Source organism: Octopus bimaculoides, chromosome 25 (genome assembly GCF_046866305.1).
Source record: "Octopus bimaculoides isolate indiv1 chromosome 25, ASM4686630v1, whole genome shotgun sequence".
NCBI classification, from domain to species: Eukaryota; Metazoa; Mollusca; class Cephalopoda; order Octopoda; family Octopodidae; genus Octopus; species Octopus bimaculoides.
The window spans coordinates 29,639,708-29,657,207 of NC_142952.1; the positions used below are offsets into that span (position 1 = coordinate 29,639,708).

General features: G+C 33.4%; 2 protein-coding genes and 1 long non-coding RNA gene across 3 annotated transcripts in view; 1 reads left to right on the forward strand and 2 right to left on the reverse strand.

Moving 5' to 3' along the window:
- The window catches only part of LOC106884093 (uncharacterized), a 380,074-nt gene that overhangs the window by 145,499 nt on the left and 217,075 nt on the right, over positions 1-17,500 (reverse strand). The window lies entirely within an intron of this gene.
- Positions 1-17,500, forward strand: part of LOC149131147 (uncharacterized) — a 161,808-nt gene that overhangs the window by 119,931 nt on the left and 24,377 nt on the right. The window contains exons 4-5 of the long non-coding RNA XR_016238457.1: positions 13,025-13,347; positions 16,256-16,336. This is a non-coding gene — a long non-coding RNA (uncharacterized LOC149131147). The remainder of the gene's footprint in view (positions 1-13,024; positions 13,348-16,255; positions 16,337-17,500) is intronic.
- LOC149131148 (uncharacterized) overlaps positions 16,378-17,500 on the reverse strand; it is a gene marked incomplete at its 5' end in the record, with an annotated part of 8,000 nt that continues 6,877 nt past the window's right edge. The window contains one exon of the mRNA XM_089341594.1: positions 16,378-17,188. Within this exon, the coding sequence (XP_089197720.1) occupies positions 16,953-17,188 (236 nt within the window). The remainder of the gene's footprint in view (positions 17,189-17,500) is intronic.

The following is a 17,500-nucleotide window of genomic DNA, read 5'->3' on the forward strand; positions in this document are numbered from 1 at the left end:
TCACTCACTCATTCACTCACTCAACTCACTCACTCGCTACCTCACTCACTCACTCACTCGCTACCTCACTCACTCACTCACTCACTCACTCACTCTCGCATTCACTCACTCTCGCACTCACTCACTCACTCACTCACTCACTCACTCACTCACTCACTCACTCATTCACATACTCACTCACACACTCACTCACTCACACACTCAGTCAGTCACTCACTCACTCATTAAGTACATAAATAAATAAAGCTTAACACCAGGAGAGAAATAGTAGCAGATTCAATCGACATATATCATTGAGAAAAGTCCCCAAATTCGTAAAAAATTACTATGCCATGGTCTACCGGACACAGTAACACATTCCCACATTGCATTTCAAAGAAAAACCAGCTAATGACATAAACATCTAGAATATAGATTCCACATATCAAACATTAAAAAAAAATTACAATTACATAAAGAAAATTACAAATGTTCGTTCTACGACGATGATTTTCGCTCGAAACGTCACCACAAGTATATTCCCAACGGACAAACAAACTTCTTCGAATTCACAAACTTCATTAAATAAATAAACGTAACCAAATGTCAATAGCAAGAAAGAAGAAAGAAGTGTTTGGGAGTGTTTGTTTGTAGATGTTTTAAACGTATCTTAGTGTGTTTCTGTGCATGTGTGCGAGTTATTTATAGATTGAACTGAAATGACCTTCGTAGAAAGCAGAAAAGTTAAATCTCTCAAAGATATCTTAATAAATGTTTGTGGTTTGTTTCTCTCTTGGCTACGATTCTCAGACTATGGAGATTTAGAAATTTGGGAATATGAAAGATTAGTTCTAAAAATAGACGAACAGCGAAAAATTGTAACATCGCACACCGCACACGACGATAATTTATATTCCAGCTCACACTGTGATCTTTTGTGGTGCTCTATACTGATAAATTCGTTATGCATTTATATATATATATATATATATATATATATATATACATATATATATATATATATATATATATATATATATATATATATATATATATATATATATATATATATATATATATATATATATATATATATATATATATATATATATATATATATATATACACATACATATACATATATATATGTATATACATAAGCATTTATATATTTATATAGGTATATATGTACATATATATATGAATATATGTACATATATATATGTATATATATATATGTACACATATATATGTATATAGGAACATACATATATGCATACATACATATATATATACATGCATACATACGTACATACATACATATATATATATATATATATATATATATATATATATATATATATATATATATATATAAATTAAGCATTATGCATCACATTCCACTTATGAATATATATATATATTTGTGTGAAAATTAGGTATCGTATAATATATATGTTATACAATATATGTTGTCTAATATATATACGCATATATATATATGAAACATTTATATAAACACATGCACGTACACACACATACACACACACACACGTATAAACTTTTATATGAATGTATGCATATAAGAAATGAAGGCCAAGACCTGAACGATATTTCAATATTTCCTTACTCTCACTTCCTGTTTCATCGGCTTGAATACAAACGTCATCGACAATATATTCATTACGTAATTAATGCGTAATTAACGGCAACATGTTAGACAACTAAGGTCTTAAGTTCAGAGGATATATTAATAAAGTACTTAAGCACAAATTCAATTTATTAAATTACATCCCCCCCCCCCCACACACACACAACACATACACACATCTATATATTTAGCGTTACGCTAAGAAGCTGTGTACGATACCAGAATTTTCGAGTTCAAATCCTTACTTCAAATCCTTGTTTGTGTATCCACGTAAGTGGTGTATGGGTCAGCTAGTTTCTACTGGCATCGAGTCGTATTAGTTGTAATAATGAAGTAAAACCAAATAGTAATATTTTAAAATTATTTTTATACGCACGTTTCTGCTGTGTATGATATATAATAGGAAATGCATCTATTACATATGAATTTCCTCAGTTAATCCATTTCAAAATATGAAGCAGTTGAAGGAAATATTTCAATATATTTGGTTAGGGCAGTTATGTGTATATGTACGCATGTACTTGTGTGTGTGTGAGAGAGAGAGGGGGAAGGAGAGAGAGAGAAGAAGAGACAGACCTGGTAAGGGAGTTTCGGGACTTTGATGAACGTTGAACCACCTTTTAGCCACTGATCTTCCCCGATCTATTCTGACCCGGTCTAGGAACACCTTTTAGGGTTCCACCAATGGGTTAACTAGCATGTGGAGCAATAGGAGTGAAGGACCCCGATTTCTCGCTAAAATTTTCTTCTAGAAAAAATTAAACTGATATTAAAAAGCAACAACCTAAAGTGCAGTTCTGGTCGTCTCTGTATCTGTTGTGCCACTCGGTGTATCACTGGTTGTGCCACTAATTGTGCCGCTGGTTGTGCCCTTGTGCTGTGCAAAACTTTATCCAATCAAAACTAATTCACGCACAAGAAATTCTTGGACTCCCGCTATGTTTCTAGGGACTTACTGACTTTAGGAATTGGTCTTACTTGCTCAAGAGTTGACTCCCACAATGAATGTGTGTGTATATGCATATCTTTTATCTTTTACTCGTTCAAGTGATTAGACTGCGGCCATGCTGGGGCACAACTTTGACGAATTCTTTGTAGAATGTATCGATCCTAGTACTTTTTTAAAACCTGGTACTTATGCCATTTCCATCGATCTCATTTGCCGAGCCGTTAGATTACCGCGACGTTGACACTCTAACACAGGTTGTCGAGAGGTGGAGGGATAAAAACACACACATACAAAGACACACGCACACACACACGAAGATACATATATACCAAATCCAAGGCTATTGTAGAAAACACTTGCCTAAGGTACCATGCAGTGGGACTGAACCCGCAACCATGTTTGGAAGCAAGCTTCTTCCCACCTAGCCACACTTGTGTGCGCGAATGCGCACACTGACATATATATATATGACTATGTGTGTGTATATATATACATATATATAGATATAAATATATATAGAGAGGGACATACACTCACATACACACATATATATATAGATATACGTATGTAATTGTATATGTGTGTTTTGGGTTCCATTAATTTCCTTTGCGTAATCCAGACTTCAAATCATAGCACCGACTACCTCCTGTGTATCTTGGTACGCTCAGTGATTGAAAATCTCCTTTAGACAAATAACGATTCCACTGCCTCACCGCACATTCGCCATTAAACGTATGTGTGTGCGTGTGCGTGTGCGCACGCCTGCGAGCGTGTATGTGTATATGAGTGATAGTACATTATATTTGATTATATTTGTATACAAAAATTATATATATTTTTGTCTACATTCCTCTGATCTACGATGTTTGTCTATGATTTAAAAAAAATTTTTTTTTGTATTTCTTTCTTTTTCCTTTAATCATATTTTATTTGAAATATTGAAATTCCTGTCAGCGAATGAAAATATAACTCTCTAATTTAGAAAGAGAGAAAAACTGTCTTTGAATTTCGTGACTAAATTTAACTTTATATTTATCACAGGAACTGATTAGGAGAGTTATTTCAAAAACAGCCTGAATAATAAAAACACAGAAGCGCAATAGTTTTATCTTCCAGTTTCTCCCCTATTCACTATTAACAGAACCGCTGGTCTTCGTGACGTACACTCACATATACAAACACACATGTATACATACATACAAACACACACACATACACACACACACACACACACACACACACATATATATATATATATATATATATATATATATATATACAAATATAAATATACATATATATATATATATATACTAACATACATATATATAAATGTATATATATATATATATATATATATATATATATATATATATATATATATATATATATATATATATATATATATATATATATATATATGTATATATATATATATATATATATATATATATATATATATATATATATATATATATATATATATATATACACACACATAAATACACACACGTCTATTTACACCCAAGTTATTTCTTCTCCAATATCGATTTCATTTGATTTTTTTTTCCTTTTTTTTTTTTTTTGATTTTATTTCGAGACTGATGTTTTTAAATAAGGAGTTAGAGACAATAGAATCGACCCGATATATATGGCTGGAATTAATGTTTTCTGATTTACTAAACCGTTGTTATTATTATTATTATTATTATTATTATTATTATTATTATTATTATTATGATTATTATTTTTGCTGTTGTTGTTGTTGTTGTTGTTGTTGTTGTTGTTGTTGTTAATATTATTATTATTGCTGTTGATATTATTACTATCATCATCATCATCATAATAATTATTATATATGATATGACGTATGTGATAATCTGAAAGATTTATTTGGTTTAACAAAAGAAAGAGGGGAGGCACGGAACACTTAAGGTCAAAAAACACTTAAGTAGTAAAGATGACATTCTGGAAAAGTGGGCTGAGCACTTAAAATCCGTATTAAATGAGGAAGTACAGTAATCCATCGCCATATTGTGGTTCACTTAACGCGGTTCAACTATTGCGGTTTATTATTTAAGCTTACGCCGATTCCTCCGTGGTGTTGTTTTAGATTTATAATAAAATAATATATTCAAATTATAAAAATAATAAAAGAAACTATACAATACAGTATTGCTTCTACTTCACGGATTTTCACCTATCGCAGGGGATTTTGGAACGTAAAACCCGCGATAGTCGAGGGATTACTGTAATCGATGAAATCCTTGAGAGCCCTACGATTGAGGAACTTGAAGAAGATCCTCTTTTGGAAGAGATAAGTACTGTTATTCTTTTATCCTTTTATTCTTTTATTCTTTTACTCATTTCAGGCATTTGATTGCCGCCATGCTGGAGCACCGCCTTAAAAAGGTGTTAATCGAATAAATCGACCCCAGGACTTATTATTTGTAAGCCTAATACTTATTCTAGTGGTCCCTTTAGCCAAACCGCTAAGTTACGAGGACATAAACGCACCAACATCAGTTGTCAAGCAAATGCGAGGGGACATTTTACAGAGACTCCAAGGAACTACCTCTGGTTATCAAGAATGTGGTGAGCTGGCAGAATGGTTAGCACGCCGGGCGAAATGCTTAGCAGTATTTCGTCTGTCTTTACGTTCTGAGTTCAAATTCCACCGAGGTCGACTTTGGCTTTCATCCTTTCGGAGTCGATAAATTAAGTACCAGTTACGCACTGGAGTCGATGTAGTCGACTTAATCCCTTTGTCTGTCCTTGTTTGTTCCCTCTATGTTTAGCCCCTAGTGGGCAATGAAGAAATAAGAAGTGAGGGGGATAAATACAAACACAAAGTCACACACATACACACACACACACACACACACACACACACACACGCACGCACGCACACACACATACACACATAAACATATACATATACGACGGGCTTCCAGACGTGATCCCGTCTACCAAATTCATTCACAAGGCATTCACTCACGGGGCTCTATTAGAAGTCACTTGACCAAAGTGCTGCGGAATGTGACCGAAGCCAGAACCTCGAGAGTCGAAGGCGAGCTAGCACTTTGCAGACAGCGTCGGAACCCACCAGACAGAATATTCGTTGGAAGACATTATGTTTTGATTGTTCCTATGTACGTTATAAAATAGACTTCTTCTAATGGAACTGAATTTTATATTCAAATTTAAGCGAAAATTGGGTAAGCGGAGAATATAATTAGATAATATACTTTAAATTGGTTTTAAAGGTCATTCATTCCAAATCAGGAACTAACCAATCAGATGCCAGAAGAATTAATGAATCTATGGCATGTTCCTCTTTTATTAATTACAAATTTACTATCTATGCCAAGATTTATTCGTTCTAACCAACACGTTATCTACACAACACAAGATCGTACATAATTATATTAATACAAATGTGTAGGATGTTATACGTATGCAATTTTCAATTTTATATTCCTACGTTCATTATACAACAATTGTATATATCTACAGTGTACAATGAAGAACTCTGCTGTGTGTAATATATATATATATATATATATATATATATATATATATATATATATATATATATATATATATATATGTATATATATATATATGTATATATATATATATTTATATATATATATATATATATATACTTATATACTTATGTGTATCTATATATACCTATAGGCATATAATATAAACATGTACATACGTATATACATATATATTTACATTTATACAAAAATACATATATACACATATATTCTTATGTATATATATATATATATATATATATATATATATATATATATATATATGTGTATGTATGTATGTATGTATGTATGTATGTATGTATGTATACATAGATGCATATATACACAGATGGATATGTATACAAAGATGTATATGTATACATATAAGCACATATATGTATAAATATATATGGATCTCTCTGCCCCTCTCTCTCTCTCTATATATACATATATATGTATAGTGAGAGAGAGAGAGAGAGAGAGAGAGAGAAAGGAATAGATAGATAAATAGATAGATACATAGACAGACAGACAGACAGACAGACAGACAGACAGACAAACAGACAGATAGATAGATAGATAGATAGATAGATAGATAGATAGATAGATAGACACACACAACACGTAATTCCAATTATACGCTGTGTACACAATATGGAACCGGCCGCACAATAGCGCGTTCACTCGGTGCAATCATTCGTCCATCACAATGCACAAACTTCTATATACACCCTGTATACAAAGTACTTGATGCGAACACTGAACCAATACACACACACCGAGTGAACATCTATATATTCACAAAAACTAAAACAAAATAAAAGCATTATGGCGACCAAAATAATTCTCTATAATCTGGATAACGTTCGTAGCTTTGAGAGTGAACCACATGGATACCTCTATATGGTTGCTCGACATGCTAGAAATAGCAACTAGATGTTTCAGAAATCATAAACTAACGTCTTGAAAAACAAGGCAATTTGGAGAATTGTAGTCTGGGGTTTAATCTATGTCTAAAATTGAAACGAAATGGTCAAGGATGGAACGCTTTTGATCACAGGTTTGCTCACCATTCCCTACTTGGGAAGAGATAGCAACAACTAGTAACAGCACAAAAGCAGTAACAGCAGAAAGAACAAAACAAACAAACAAAAGAACAGTAGGTGTAGGAGTAGATTTGTGGTAAGTAGCTTGTTTACTAACCACATGGTTCCGGGTTCAGTCACACTGCGTGGCACCTTGGGCGAGTTCTTCTGCTATAGCCTCGGGCCGACCAAAGCATTGTGAGTGCATTTGGCAACCGATGTCGGTGTGTTTGTGTCCTCGTAATCTAGCATTTCGGCAAAATAGGCCGACAGAATAAGTACTAGGCTTACAAAGAATAAGTCCTGGGGTCGATTTGCTCGACTAAAGGTGGTGCTCCAGCATAGCCGCAGTCAAATGACTGAAACAAATAAAAGAATAAAAGAATAAAATGCTTGGTGCAAAACAAAGCGGAAGGCCCTTACGGTACTGCTTGATTTGCCAAAAAGAGCAGCCAAACGTCTCTTAAAATCCACTTAACATTTGTAAAAAGTACAAACAGAATTAACGATTACGCTGCTAACGTTCGGTAATAATTAGTGGTACGGCAACAGAGAATCTATACAATCAGTACTACATTTCGAACATAAGAAAAAAAAAATTGAAAGAAAAGTAACTGCTCGACTAAAACTACTCATGGCGGTACTCCAGCATGGCCGCAGTGCAATGAATGCAGCGAGCAATAACAAAATAGAATAAGGTATCCGAAACACACAACGCACACGCAAACCCAGAACCAAAATAACGTTCCTCTTGAGATTTTAAAGTTATTTCAGTATGAAAAATAATGGCGTTGTCCAGAGTGTAGAAATGTAATTATTTCTAAACTGTCAGACATCAAGATTATTTGGAACGGTGCCATAATAGAGGCCATTTCAATCAAGGCAGATATGATACTAATCATTCATTTCATTCCTATCGATCCCCCAATCCCCGAATAAAAATGGAATTTTGCCATGGTTTTTCCTAGAGAGAGAACAAGGAATTTTTCGAGTTATCTTCTACCAAAATATTGGCTGTGAGGTTTCGCTAAGTGAGGAATTTTTTCACACCGAAACGAAGATAATACGAGTTCCTTGAAGTGGAAGCATTAGTGGTGCAGTCAGTAAGAGGTATAGTTAAACAATGGAACTGTTGTTGAAGGTGGTAGTGGTAGTGGTGATGGTGGTGGTGGGGTACAGGTGGGATGGTGGTTGTCATGGTAGTAGCCATGGTGGTGGTAGTAGTAGTAGTAGTAGTAGTAGTAGTAGTAGTAGTGGGTGGTGGTGGTAGTAGTTGCAAAAGCAATTGTAATAGTGGTAGTCGGTGTAGTGGTGGTGGTGATGGCAGTAGTAGCAATTGTAGTAGTAGTAGTAGTAGTAGTAGTAGTAGTAGTAGGGACAGTCATAGTACTCGCAGTAGCAATGGTAACAGTGGTAGTGGTGGTGGCGGTGGTGGCGTCAGTGGTGGACTTAGTTGTGGTACTAGTAATTGTAGTAGTAATAGTAGTAGTAGTAGTAGTGGTGGTGGTGGTGGTGGTGGTGGTGTAGCTGTAGAAGAGATTGTAATAGTGGTAGTCGGAGGAAGTGTAGTAGTAGTAGTAGTAGTAGTAGCAGCAGCAGCAACAGGAGTACTAGTAGTAGTAGTAGTAGTAGCAGCAGCTGAGGCCGTTGAGTAACTGGTGGTAGTAAGGATGGGAATGGGGGGTTCCGAGATGATCGAGAGATTCTTGACAATCTTATCATCTCCAGTTCATGTTAATCTCTTGTCGCAGAAATATCTGACACGACAATCACAACACACCAATGCAGGATATCTCGGAGCAAGTTATCTACTATGTATATGTAGGTATATATATATATATATATATATATATATATATATATATATATATATGCATATATATATATATATATATATATATATATATATATATATATATATATATATATATATATATATATACACATATATATATATATATATGCGTGTGTATGTGTGTGTGTCTGTGTGTGTATATACATAAGTATATAAATGCATATATGTATCTATCTATATATATATATATATATTTGCATACACAAAAACACATTTAAATACACGTCTTTAAATATATCCATTCACACACACACACACACACATACATACACATCTATGCATGTATGTATGTATGTATGTATGTATGTATGTATGTGTGTATATATATATATATATTTGTATGTGTGCGTGTGTGTGCGTGTATGTATGTATGTATGTATGTATATATATGGGCAAGTGCTTACAATACCGCAATCTCGATGACAAGATCGTAGTTTCGTTTCTCGGACCGGCTGTGCACTGCATTCTTCAGCTAAAGACCTCCTTTACGTTTCTCCTGCACATATACCTACATACATACAGACAAAAATACTCTGTTGCCAATGAAGGAGTCTTGAATATAGGTTAGAAACCGGTTCTTTCTCTATTGGTAAGAAAACTTGAAATAAAACTGAACAATGACATATATACATATACATGTATGTGTCTGAGAGAGAGAGAGAGAGCGAGAGGAGTACGTTAATATTTAACTGTGCGAATGTGTGCTATCAACTGAAACCAATGGTAGTCTGGTTATCACACGGATAAAGTGTATATATATATATATATATGTATATATATATATATATATATATATATATATATATATATATATATATATATATATATAAGCAATGTTAATTCTCTAAATGAAGTATTAACAGTAACTGCACGATAAAGTGTAGTATATTGCCACTTAAGTGTGGCTGACCCCTAGGGGTGGATGTTACTGTCCTCCTGGGGCTAAAAGCAACAGTAACATCCACCCCTAGGGGTCAGCCACACTTAAGTGGCAATATACTACACTTTATATATATATATATATACATATATAATGTATTTATGAATATGTGTGTGTGTGGAGATATATATATGGAGATATGTATGGACATTAATATATATGTATATATGGACACACATATATGTGAACATAAATATATATATATATAAATACAAAAACATATATACATATAACACTGAGTGTTGCTAATCAATAACAATATGGAGACCATAGAAACTTTTATTGAAGATGGGTCTGGAGTCAGTTATATTAATCATGTTCACTTGAAGGCGTCTTCAGATTTTATGCTGGAGGCTTATGGCAATATATATATATATATATATATATATATATATATATATATATATATATATATCTGTATTTCTCTCTTCCCCTTACAGTGTACGAGGCCTGATCAATAAGTATCCGGACTTTTGCTTTAGTAATGAATCTAAAGCATGCAGAATAAAGCCGCTTGGCAAAGATTGACCTTGAACTATGCTGCGCATGCGTACTAAGCTTTAATGTCTTAGCTCACATCTGCTGGTTACAGCAGTGATTGAAAGGAAGGTGTGTAGCGTGTGATCGTCGCATTGAACATGATAGAGAATGTTGTCGTGGTGATACCTGCTCAGAGGCCTACACAGATTTTCAGAAAGTGTATGGAGAGGAGTGTATGAGCCACAGACAAGTGTACCAGTGGTTCAGATGTTTCCAAGATGGCCGAAAAAATGTCGATATTGACGAAAGTTCTGAGAGAGATGCGACCCCATTGTTAGCCTAGTCTACCAGTAGATAGCATATGAAGTATTTTGCTAGGATTGATAATCCCTCCCTATTAACTGTGTTACACACACACACACACACACACATACACACATATATATATATAAATTAATGTGAGCACCTAGCCACAATACACATACATACATACATACATACATATATACATATATATACACACACATACTCATACAAATATATAATCATATATATACATTCTTAATAATGTATAATCCCTCATGATAATCCCTCCTTATTAAATGTGTTACACACACACACACACACACACACACACACACACACACACACACACACACACACATATATATATAAATTAATGTGAGCACCTAGCCGCAATACACACACATACATATCCACATATATATACACACATATTCATACAAACATATATAGTTATATATATATATATATATATATATATATATATATATATATATATATACATATATATAAATTCTTACATATGTGTGTGTATTTATATGTATGTGTTTATAAGTTAATATTGTCTACGAAACAGTATTTACTATTGATTTGTAAACAACAAAATGCATTTGGAAGAAAAAGAAGAAAGAAAGCAAGTCTTCCAAACCGTACGCCATTATTTCCCTGCATATCATAAAAATTGTTAGCGCGTATAATTGCAGTCGCTAAGTGTCTCCAACGTTGTTAGCGTATAAACGTTGTCCTTCTTTCCTTCCGGTTTTTCTTTTCCTTATTTTTGCATATTTATGTTTGTTTATTATTTTTTTTCCAGTTTAGAGTACAATAAATAAATAAATAAATACATAAAGTGAATAAATGAATAAATAAGGGGTTTGTTCCTCATAATAAATGTACTTTTTGCTGAACTTATAAAGACTAGCAAATTGCATTTACTTAACAGGAATTGCAAAGCGAAATGTGTTTGTATTGGAATTTACGTATTATTTTGGAGAAGCTAGAAATACGGAATTATTAGCCTGTTGTTCCTCGAATGATACACTAGCTAGTGGGAGCTGGTGTTCGGCTGTTGCGTGGTGAAGATAGCGGGCTTGGGGGTTCGATCTCACAGCGCAGTAGAAAATAGTTTCTCTCTCTTACACTCTATGTCTGTGTATACACACACACACACACACACACACACACATACATATATATATATATATATATATATATATATATATATATATATATATATATATATATACATATGTCTTTCTATATATATATATATACACGCACACATAGTGTCCCAAAAGTAGGTTTACAGTTATTCAACTATCTTTTTCACATTATATATTAGCAGTTTAGATCTTAATTATAAAAGGATATCAAACCCTTATTCTATGTTAATTTTGTCAAGCTCCCTTTTCAGTTTGTAAGATAGAAATTTCAATGTAATAAAATGTTTTAAAAGAAACTTAAGGTGCCTACGTGATAACTGTAAACCTATTTTTGCCCCCCCCCCCCCATCCTTTATATATACACGTTTATGGATTCCTTTTGCAAAATTCCTGGTGTGAAATCATATGTTGAAACAGATATTGCTATATTTCGGGATGTTTATTTTCCTTCATTTCTTTTTCTTGCCAAACGAACACGCGCGCCGTATATACTCGTTCTCCACTCGTTCACTATTGTTCATATTTTATTTTGTATCGATTGTCTGGAAATATTTCGTCACACTTCTGCGACGTTTTCAGCGACTCTTCCATCCCATTGTTCTTCCATCCTCTTGTTCTGATTCGTCCATTCTGTCTTTCTATGATATATATATATATATATATATATATATATATATATATATATATATATATATATATATATACAATATATATATATATATATATATATATATATATATATATATATATATATATATATATATATATATATATATATATATATATATATGTATGTATGTATATATATATAAATATATATATATATATATATACAATATATATATATATATATATATATATATATATATATATATATATATATATATATATATATATATGTATGTATATATATATAAATATATATATATATATATATATATATATATATATATATATATATATATATATATATATATATATATATATGTTTATATTGTGTTAATGTTCTATGAACTACAACGTTGTCTAAGACTTCGTGTATCTCTTGTATGTGTTTTTTTTATTTTGTAGATTTGTATATTCGTGCTTCGATTCTGAGAAGTGTTATGAACAAGCAAAAATAGCAATAAAATGCTATAATGGAAAAACATTATTCTTTGATTTGTTTTTTATGTAAATAACTAAAAGCATCTATTGAACACAAAAAAACGTTATTTTTGGCTTCAATTCTCTTGCTACAAGGACGTGTAGCAGAGTGAAACTCGAGTCGCACGGTAATCTCTCAGCTTCAATTTAATAAGATAGAGACTTTGTGGATGTATCATGAAGATATATACAGATAAACTTCATTCCCTTTGCCTTGTCGGATACGTAGAGTGTTCGTTTTTGGTGAGGTGAGAATTCTGTTTATTTATATATTTTTTTTTTAACAATACTATGCTGATGAGCGAAATCTAGATTCATTCTAGTAATCGCGAAATCGGTCGATACATAGTTGAGTTATTTAAAAGAAAGTTGGTTTCTTTTGAGGATTGCTTTCCTCGCATTCGGTACTAAAATGTGTTTATTTGGGAAGTCTAGTGTGTGGCATTATTCTGTAGTAATGCCCTTATATAAATATAAACGAATAATTATATTCTTGGGAATAGAAATTGTTTTACACACTGGCTTCCTGATAAAATTCTTGTAAAAGATTTTTATCCTTTTTTGAATTTATTAATCATATATATAATTATATATATATATACGGCCACAGCTCATGAGCTGAAACTAGATAAAATGAAAATGAAAATACATTCATACACACACACACACACACACACACACACACACACACACACACATATATATATAGTGCTTTTTGTTCCAGTTAAGGCTTGAGTCTATTGTAACATAAGAAAAAAATAAAGTATGCCTACGACTTCAAAAGATGACGATTGACAGAATGTTTAATGAACTGAATATCATAAAGCAAAGGGAAATAGAACGACGGCAGCGAGTTCCAGAAGCGGCAGATCCAGAGGGGAAGGAAGCTATTAGAATGACTAGAATGAATGGACTTATTACTAGCAGAAAGTTCAATAGAAAAATACCTAGAAAGAGAAGCGAGTGACACGTTTAAAGATATATATATATATACATACATACATACATATATATATATATATATATATATATATATATATATATATATATATATATAGAGAGAGAGAGAGAGAGAGAGAGAGAGAGAGAGAGTAGTAGCAGTGGTAGATAAGAAATTATATCAGAGCAATGACTACAGAAAATATTTACAGAAAAGTTTCAATGAAAATAAATTTTAACAATGAGCCAAAGACTCCAGTAGAAAGAATAGGACCCAGCACATTTACAAGTCGATTCTGAATTCGAAAAGACGATAGTAATGATCTCCAGAGAGCAAGAGTTCGAGAGAGAAGTGATTGGTAAGTATCAATGTTTTGACAGAGAGTACTAGACCAGAAAGTTCATCAGAACAATAATCATTAAAATAGTTATAAAAAAAGATGGAATGAAGATAAATTTCGGCGATGAGTTGATAAGACCAACCTCGTAGAAAGAAAAGGACCCAAAATGTTAACAACGAATTTCTGAATTCTATAAAGTATGTCAAAACACTTGGAGGAGACACCAAGCCAAAGATGACAGCAATATTTAATACAAGGTAGAATCATGGAATTTGTATAAAACGCAGTGGTGCAAAGCATTTTTCTACCAAACTGGAAACCAACTTAAATTCTATAAATCTTTCGGTAATATATAGTACTGAGTTGATGGGCGGGAAAGTACTTTATATTAGGCCCGGTGCCCAACCGGTACTTATTTTATAGACCTCCTCCACGAAAGGGTAATAGATAAAGTAATCTTCGGTGGAATTTGAACTCAAAACATTAAAGCGGATGAAACGCCCCTCAGCATTTTGCCCTGTGTGCTAACGATTTTATCAGCTCGCAGAATTACATCCCAACGTAGAATGAAGCAATGTAACATGCAATACTCGATACATAAATCTTTGTCTTCTCAAAGGCAAATGTCCACTGAAAATCATTGTATTCCAGACGGATGTCAACAGATATCAATAAACCGCATCGGGCTCACAAAGCAACTCTTTCCATAGTTAACTGTTCCAGCACGGCAGCTACCCGCTTCAACGCTAACAGCAAACATATTTAGATGTCGAAAGACAAAAGATATCAGAATTTTGTGTTCAGAATTAGAAAAACCATAGGCGTTTTGGTATATATCCGATTCCTGTAGCATCTGCATAACAGAGAAACGTTATATTATCGCCCACACGATATACTGCTATGATCTAAGAAATATATTTAAAGTCATGTCAACTTGCCGGCACAAAGTCCATTTAATCCTTGAAAATTTCGAAAGGGATTTTCTCCCTCGATCTACAACGATGATCAATACTGCTCACACTAACAGTTGCCATCTGATTGCTTTGAAATTCGCTGACGTGTTCATTCGATCGAAATACCTACCGAACAAAATAGCAGTTCAAGATGTGTATATTCAGCCCTTGTTTATTTCCAATACATCATTAGCATGTCCAAGAGGATACATACTGCCTACATAAAATTATATGTTGAATTATTTTTATGCATTTGTACTACAATTTAAACAAAACTATATATTTAAAAAAGACGTCATCAGCATATCTTGGACAGTATTAGTTAAACTATAGACATTCGATTCTACTCTAGGCACAAGTCCAGAAATTTTGGGGGAGGGGACCAGTCGATTAGATCGACCCCAGTACGCAACTGGTACTTAATTTATTGACCCCGAAAAGATGAAAGGCAGAGTCGACCTCGGCGGAATTTGAACTCAGAACATAAAGACAGACGAAATACCGCTAAGCATTTCGCCCGGCGTGCTAACGTTTCTTCCAACTCACCGCCTTGTTAAACTATAGACACTGAAGAATGTATCAGACTCCTGTAGCACATAGTAGATAAAAGTCATATTAAGCATCATAATACTACATCGCCGGTAGATGGCTGAATTATTCCTTGGGAAGTTCAAAGATTCTTCGCCTCCATCTCCACCGACAACCTACACTGCTTACACTACCAGGTGTCATCTCATTGCCTTTTTGTAACGCTGACATGTACAGTTCAAGATGCATATACGGAATGCTTATTTATCTCCAATATATCATTAACATGCATAAGAGGGCACGTTCTTAAAACAAAATTATATATTGACTTGTTTTTATGTTTTTGTACTACAGCTTAAACAAAACTGTGTATTTATATCCACTATGTGTTTCAGAAGAGAGAGAGAAAGCAATGCAGGAGTGTATATGAAAGACAAAGAACGAGAGAGAGGGAACGATAGCATTGCGAATATAAGGTATGCAGCTGTTGAAGCTCTATTAATATTCATGTGTGGAGGACGGTGGTTTGTTTTAAGTGTGTTTTATGTATTGCTTTTTATCTGTGTATTTTTTTCTTCGTAATTTTCTTATTTTACTGTCGTCTGCGTTGGTGAGAAAAAGGACATACATATTTCATTACAGTACCGTTGTTTGTGTTGCTGTTGGTGTCGCTGCTGTCGTTGTTGTTATTATTATTTTTATTATTGTTGTTGTTTTTTTTTAAAAAAACTGAACCACCAACTGAAAAATCGATGAATTTGGTTGTTGTTTTTTTTCTTTCTGTTAGGTATCTGTGATCAACATCTGATAACATTCAATAAAATATTTTTTGCAGTCAGAGATCGGCAAATTTAACGCCATTCCGTTCAAAGACACTGTTGCAATTACACAGTCATAATATGTAACCGTATCGATTCCATCGATTCTCGCAGTTGTGTTCCAAGTCAAGTGGCTGACACACTGCCCTTACACTGGCACATTATATCCCTCACATCTTCATTATTATCACTACTACTACTACTACTACTACTACTACTACTACTACTACTACTACTACTACTACTACTACTACTATCATCATCATCATCATTATTATCGTTGCAAAATTCTCTCTTGGTCTCCTTCTATTCCTTGATTTCTCTCTCTCTCTCTCTCTCTCTCTCTCTCTCTCTCTCTCTCTCTCTCTTCTGCGCTCTCCCTCTCTCTTTCTCTTTTGCGCTCTCTCTCTCTTTTGCGCTCTCTCTCTTTTGCGCTCTCTCTCTCTCTCTCTCTCTCTCTTCTGCGCTCTCCTCTCACTCTCTCTTTCTCTCTATTTTCATCTGTCTTGCCTAATATTTACATATTCATATGCTATCGACTATTTTTCATTTCTGATCAAAATTTATTCCACCAGTAAAACGAGATTCTAACATAATGAATAGCGATTTATTTTTACGACGGATTGTTCAACAGTCGTGACAATTTCTCCTATCACCCCCCCCCCCCGTATCCCTCTCTTCCCCCTTTCTCTGTCTCTCTCTATTTCTTTCTCTCCAAAGTAGACAAGCCACTAAATTAATACCGTTGTCTCACACAGGTTATTTACCTTGAATTTATTACCCAGAACTAAGGATTTCAGTGACATCACTAATAATAGCTTT